This window comes from Beta vulgaris, chromosome 7 (genome assembly GCF_026745355.1).
Source record: "Beta vulgaris subsp. vulgaris cultivar EL10 chromosome 7, EL10.2, whole genome shotgun sequence".
Taxonomy (NCBI): domain Eukaryota; kingdom Viridiplantae; phylum Streptophyta; class Magnoliopsida; order Caryophyllales; family Amaranthaceae; genus Beta; species Beta vulgaris.
In genome coordinates, this window is record NC_079208.1 from 22,713,444 (window position 1) to 22,720,293 (window position 6,850).

Genomic DNA, 6,850 nt, shown 5'->3' on the forward strand with positions numbered 1-6,850 from the left:
ACTTATTCATAAGAGTTATAGCGCGTAAATATCATTCTCATTTCTCATGTAAGTATGCATTCTCATATGAACTCACTGAGTTCATATGAGAATGCATACTTATATGAGAAATGAGAATGAATTTTACACGCCATAACTCTTATGAATAAGTGATGTAACTCTAATGAAAAAGTGATGTAACTCCAAAAACAAAATATTTGAAAAAAAAATTCAAAAACAAAACAAATGTTTTTTGAATTCAAAATTTTTTAGAGGGACATAACTCTAATGAATAAGTGTTGTAACTCTAAACCAATCGTGTGGTTGAGGAGCATTCTCATTTCTCATGTAAGGAGCATTCTAATCTAATGTGATCTTGCCCATATATATATATATATATATCAAACGTCTGGTTGCCCTTGTTCCCGCCATTGCTAAAAGTGAATTCCAATTTCCAGCCAAATGACTACCATTCTCCACTCTATCATCCCCTTCCGAACAATTAACTTTTCACTCTCTAATTCTCTCTCAAATTCCCGAAAATCCTCGCTCAATTGTTCATCAATTCACCCTTTAAAACGCCGATTTCAATTAGGGTTTTGGGTAACAAAATCTCGATTTTCTCTGAATTCTTCCTTCAATGAAGGTGACCCAAATGGCTCAGTTGAGGTTCTTCAGGTTCCTGATCATTGGCTTGAACCTGCCAAAGCTCTTCAAGTAACTCTTAATTCACCTTCAATTCAGAATTTCTTTGTTTTGCAAATGTTTAACTGTAAAAATTGCCCTAATTTTATTTCTTGTTGCAAGAAGAAAAAGTTAACCTGTTTAATACAGTATCATAGTTAACCTGTTTAATACAGTATCATAGTTTATCTAAGCTGGATAGTTTCTTATGATGAACTAGTCGTCTTTTAGTAGTTTCGGTCTGGCCATTTGAGGTTCGTTCTCTTGGCCTGAATTTTTCTGCACTTATCTAAACTCAACTTATTGAAGCTTATGTTATAACTTATTATTTGACTTATTGGAGGAACGAATTAAACTTATTTTGGGAGAAACTTTTTTATTTTAATGTGAAGAGGACAAACCTTTGTTCAGTTTGCGATGGTATGATCCTATGATGGTGAATTGCCTCTTTATGTGGAGGTTACAAGTTAGAATTTACACTCTATTACTCTTCCATATATATTATATATATATATATATGGGGAATCGAGTGAGGCTAATTAGGGTCGACTTAATGTCAAAGAAGATATCTCAAACTTTCAGCACTTATGAACTTAGATCATCAAGCAGTCGGAACTCAGAAGTTTGCAAAAAAAAAAAAAAAAAAAAAAAAAAGCGTTTTATCTTATTTCGTTGTTCTGTACATATGTACCATCTGTGGATTATCATGAATCTTGATGTGGTTGATCTTTGGCAGTAGCCAGCAGAGATTCTCTGTCGCATTTGATGTCTCTTCTTATGCCCTACACCTTTTCTTCTTTTTCCAGTCTCATGCCACATCACAAACATAAATCTATGAACATTTTCTTTTTAAAGTACTTCATTTGTCAATTTAAGAAGAGATACATGAATGGGATAACAGACCCAGAATCAATATTTGGTATAATGATGTGTTGTCTTCTGTAGGTCAGTTTTCATTCTTGAAGTTTAGGCATATTGCTTTATTCATGAAATTGCAGGATTATATAGAACAACCTCATAGATGCGTTTCTGCACAGTTCTTCATCAGGTTGAGTAGGGGACTAGGGGTACCCATATGTTGGATTATATATGTTACAAGTTATTAGGTTCTCTGCTCAAGATTGTTCGCCTACTGACTCGAGAGGCTTTCTTATGCCTGGTATAAGTGACATGAGTTTTCACAATGAAGGTGCATATGTCTTTGTTTATGTGAAAGAGAATGTCTATGCTATATTTCATTAAATTGGGGGTTGGGGTTTTGAAAAGAACTCTGAAAACACCTATGTGGTGCTAGAGATAGAGAGGAAGAGAGAGAGAGAGAGCTTGCACGTACCTTTCATACATAATGTACTGAAGGTGTGACTGAAATTGAAGAAAGACGTGTGTATAGTGCAGATGCATTACTATCGACATCAAAATGGGACATTCCTTTCCCCAATACACAAAAACTCATTATCCTTCTCCTTGATAAACTGCATCAAACTCTTTTACTTTCACTTCTGTTGACCTGGCCTGGATTGGAATGCAGGACATTAAATTATTCAGTTGTAAGACGGTTGCTAATGCTTTCACATTGCTTTGTACATGATTCTAGTTCTTTTCCTATTGTCTGTTCTGAAGTGCATTTAATTGAATGGTGGAAGTTCAATTAGAATTGGTTTATTCTATTTTTCTCCAATTCTGTACCTTCTACGCTCCTGCCTTCAACAGTTTAACATTTTGCATAGCTTCCTTTTCTGGTGCTCTTCCCCTCCACCCCCTAGGTATTCTTTTCTGGTGGTCTTCCCCTCCACCCCCTAGGTATTCTTTTCTGGTGGTCTTCCCCTCCACCCCCTAGGTATTTTTTGTCGTGTTCACCTTTGTAGTAGTCCTGACTCCTGTGTATTGCTTTCATTTTCTGTCAGGAATCTGAGTGGCTTAGAGTGGCACTTCATAAGTGGTTAGATGATGAGTATTGTCCTGAACCAACTAATAACGACATCAGTAAGGTTGCTGCCAACTCTTATTACCAGTCATTGTTGCAGAAGACTACTGATCTGGGTGAGATTTTGTTGAAAATGGCCCGTCAACTAGAATCTATTTCATACCAGGAAAGCTTTCATGGAGCTTTCTCTTCTGCCAATGCTGCTGTTGATCTAATTGCTCAGAGGATAGAGCAAGACTAGATATGTTTCTTTCTGTCTTAATTCTTCTTTATTGCTTTCCGCCCATCTCCACCCTCATCCCTACCTTGCGTGGAAGCTGTAGGAAAAGTGAAATACAAGAGAGGAGTTTTACGGTTTACCTTGGTTCTTTAGAACAGCTAGTAGTTGTTCTTATCTGATCATTTGTACCATATATGTTTATATACAGTTCACATGCCTAATGTGTGCCCTTTCCATTCTAAAGCTGTTTTATCTCAATAATTATACATCACCCAATTACTTGCACCAAAGGGAGCTGAGATCTTCAATCGACGTACACTCTAGGGGTATAGGCATATGCCTTTCATCTGGACTTTCAAAAGGGTTGTTTGCAGAGGTTGTCAGCCATAGTTAAACAAAAACTACAACATGTTTGAACTTAATCTTATATTTTCATGGATCCATGATTATTTGCCATTACCATAGGTTGGAGCAAGTAAAGATGTCCGTTCCTCCACGTTGGATACGGCTAAACAGGCCATGCATGACCTTGGACGCCAATTTAAATAGACTTGTAGCTTGCCGCCAAATACAAATAACAATTGTAATTTGTAAGTTAACATGTGACCTAGGCACGCATTAGACAAATCATTGTTTTTTGTATCTTGTCCCTTATGTTAAGGCAGTTTGTTTAGAGTTGGAATATACTTCCTCCATTTAATGTAGTTGCATCATTTCTATTATGTGCATCGAGCAGCAGGTAATAGCCTAGTGGTATTGACATCACCTCCGATCCTAGAGGTCAAGGGATCGAGTCTCACCCATTGCGAGGGATTTCCAACTTCCCCCTTTTCTTGCAAGGGATTTCATCTTACCTTAAAGAAAAAAAAATCTATTTTGTGCACTATTCATATCTTACAGTTAGATTGTCTTTGGTGATTTATATTTAGGAAAAACATAGTCATGTGGGGTCTTGTTAGATTTGTCTCGAATGTAAAGTTTTTTAATATAAACTTTTTATCATTTTTACTTATTGATAATTAAAGATATTGATGATATAAATCATACATCGACATGCGTGAAAGTTAGAGATTGTGTAACTATTTCTAAACAGATGAAGTATATATTTGTAATACTTTTAATTTTAAAAATATATTAGTGAGGAAAAAATACGAGAAGATTGTAAATGAACAATGAAATAAAATCTACACAAGCTTTTGTGGGGAAAACAATATACAAGCTTTCCACAAATGTAACTCATTGTTCATTATACACCTAAATAATCAATGAGGGTGAGATATAGTGTAGTGGTTAGAGCTTTCTTCTCTATTTTAATAGGTTATGGGATCGATTTTCACGCTTGACAAGTCGGAATTTCCTTTATTCTACCAATTTATCAAGGTCTCTGCTTGCCTTATTAAAAAAAAAAACCATAAACAATCAATGCCTATTTATGTTTATGTTCAACCTCGTTTCTTAAATGAAGTTTGAAATTTGTTCCAATTCGATTCACTATCAAATAAATGATCACAAATATATTTTTTCACTAGACTTCGAAAAAATTTATACTAATATATTAAAAGGCGTTCATAAAAAAGTCTGTGTGCCACGTGGCACTCTTCTCTAAGACTCTAATGCAATACTTCAAGTCAAACCCTCAATTTAAAAAATAATAGTGTGTAGTTACAAGGAATCGAACACGTGATCTTTGAAATGAAAAGTAGAAGCATAACCATTAATCCAACATAACACCATTGTTTAGTATTTCAAAATAAAATATCATAAGGTCTTATTAATATGTCTTATGAAAAGATTTGCACAAGTAGTTAGATAGCTAACCTTTCTATGATAACAACGACTATATATTATAGACATAAACTCTTACTTCAATTCCTTGTAGAAAGTTAAGTTATTGCTTTCATCTCCAAATTTTTAAAGGTTTATTTTTCAAAAATCATGAAAATTACTTATCATGTCACTACGTCAATTTTTCCTCACTTGACAAACGTAACAACCCGGAGCATTGCCCGGGACATTCACTAGTTACATTCCTATTCCAAAGTCTTCAGCAAAAAAAGCATAAATAAAATAATTGAAATATCAATATATAAATATACCGTGACACAACTTTTTTTATAGATTAAATGGGGAGGAAGATTATGTTTAAATCAATGTTCGTTAAAGCATACTTACTTTGGGAAAAAGAGTTCAACATACGATTTTTCAATGGAAAAATTGATTTAAATAAGTCAATCTTTTTGTGATTTTCTCGTTTTAAGTCTACCTTTTGATTATCCCTGATTGAGTTAGACTTGTATGTCTGTTTTATTCTATTGAGTTTTAACTTGTTTGTGACTTATTTAATAGGTTACTTATGATACGTGTCACAATGTCTCTTCTTCTAAAACAGGCGAGGGTGGGAAATTATAACACGTATCATAAGTAACCTACTAAACAAAGTCACAAACAAGTTGAAACTCAATAGAAGAAAATAGACATACAAGCCTAACTCCAACAGGAATAATAAAAAAGCAGACTTAAAATTGGAAGATCGCAAAAAAGTTGATTTATCTAAAACAATTTTTTCTTTTTAAATTTACTTTAGAATTCCACCTAGCAGCAAGATGAGCTACACCATTGGCCGGCCGTTTAACATGAGACATGGAAATAGAACCAAGACCTAGACTTCTAGTATCGGAACAAGCAAGAAAAATAAGAGCAGCAACAATATACTTTCTTAATTTTTTATAGTTGCTACATTACTCTTAAATAGAAATGTCATAATAGATGCTACATATTATAAATGGATCCCTTTTCACTATAAATATCTTAAAACACTATAAAAAAGTTGGTGGTCTCCGACCTTTTTCTTTAAAATACCCATACTTTTTCATTAAGAAATAGTTTTTTATTCAAAAAGTAGTGGTCCTTACTTTCTCTCTTTACCTTTCTTAAAACCTCCACTTTTTCTATGTAGCATGTATGAAAGAACGGAGGAAGTATTGGATAGCATCAATAACCACCATAATGTCACCTTCCAAGACCACATCCCTAACTCCCAGGTAATGATGGCCACTGGTGCTGGCTGGGCGGGCCGGACCGTGGGCCATAGTGGGTTGGGCTGAGATTTCACGGCCCAGAACCAGACCATAAAATTCATGGGTTGGGTGGGCTGGTTCGCAGGCTGAAAAGTCTTGGCCCACACTGGTCTGTTACCAGTTTTCACGTTTCGTAGGTCTGGTGGGCTGGACTGGGCTGACGGGCCGGCATGAGAATATATTTTTTCAAAATTATTTAATAATTGATATTATTCATTATTGTTACATAAAATCTGTAAAATGAATTTAAAATATTTACAAATATTAATATTAATGAGTAATTTCATTTTTTCAAAATTTGATTGAATTATAATATATGCAATTTGATTAGAATATATACAATTTGATTAAAATATACACAATTTGGTTCAATATTTACTTAGATTGGGCTGGTATGATTCATGGGTCGGGTTGGATCGATTTTATGGTCCGGGCTAGACGGTTTTAGTAGTGGGCTTTAGTGGGCTGCGCTCAAGAAATCTGGCCCATGGCCCACCCACCAATATCACGGTTCGAGTTGGGTTGGACCGGGCTTTTTGCTGCCCCGACCCATACAACCAACGAGGTGGGCTTGGCTGGATTCTCCCGCACTGTTGGCCATCTCTACTCCCAGGCGACGACCTAGAATGACGCAACTTTCTTCCGGAGGAATAAAGACCAAACTGTTATTGAGTGAAAAATGAATGCCATGTATTTAATGCATGGTAAATTTTTCGTAAGCCTACATACTAGGGTAATGTACATATGTTGACTTGAAGCATGTATCTTGTAGTATAAATATGGCTATTGCCATAAGTGGTAATACACAACTTTGAGAAAAATAATCACTTCTCTCTCATTCTCACCCTATAATGTTTCCGTTTCCTTTGTATCACAACACGTTATCAGCATGAGTTTGCTACCGAAAAAAATTAAAGGTATCTTTAAAATCTTTACATGCATTAAGTTTCAAGTTCTAAATATTTT

The 6,850-nt window shown here is 35.0% G+C and overlaps 1 protein-coding gene across 1 annotated transcript; it reads left to right on the top strand.

The window, feature by feature from the left end:
- Nucleotides 1-392: 392 nt before the first annotated feature.
- Nucleotides 393-3,078, top strand: LOC104899288 (hypothetical protein). The gene is made up of 2 exons (XM_010686450.4): nucleotides 393-696; nucleotides 2,568-3,078. Exons 1-2 carry the CDS (start codon nucleotides 442-444, stop codon nucleotides 2,826-2,828), a joined length of 516 nt encoding a protein of 171 aa, XP_010684752.2. The 5' UTR covers nucleotides 393-441; the 3' UTR covers nucleotides 2,829-3,078.
- The last annotated feature ends 3,772 nt before the right edge of the window (nucleotides 3,079-6,850 follow it).

Excerpts from the sequence above, each read along its gene's own strand:
- LOC104899288 (XM_010686450.4), top strand. The coding sequence starts at position 442 with ATGACTACCATTCTCCACTCTATCATCCCCTTCCGAACAATTAACTTT. Across the intron at positions 697-2,567 it reads AACCTGCCAAAGCTCTTCAA|GAATCTGAGTGGCTTAGAGT; the intron begins GTAACTCTTAAT and ends ATTTTCTGTCAG.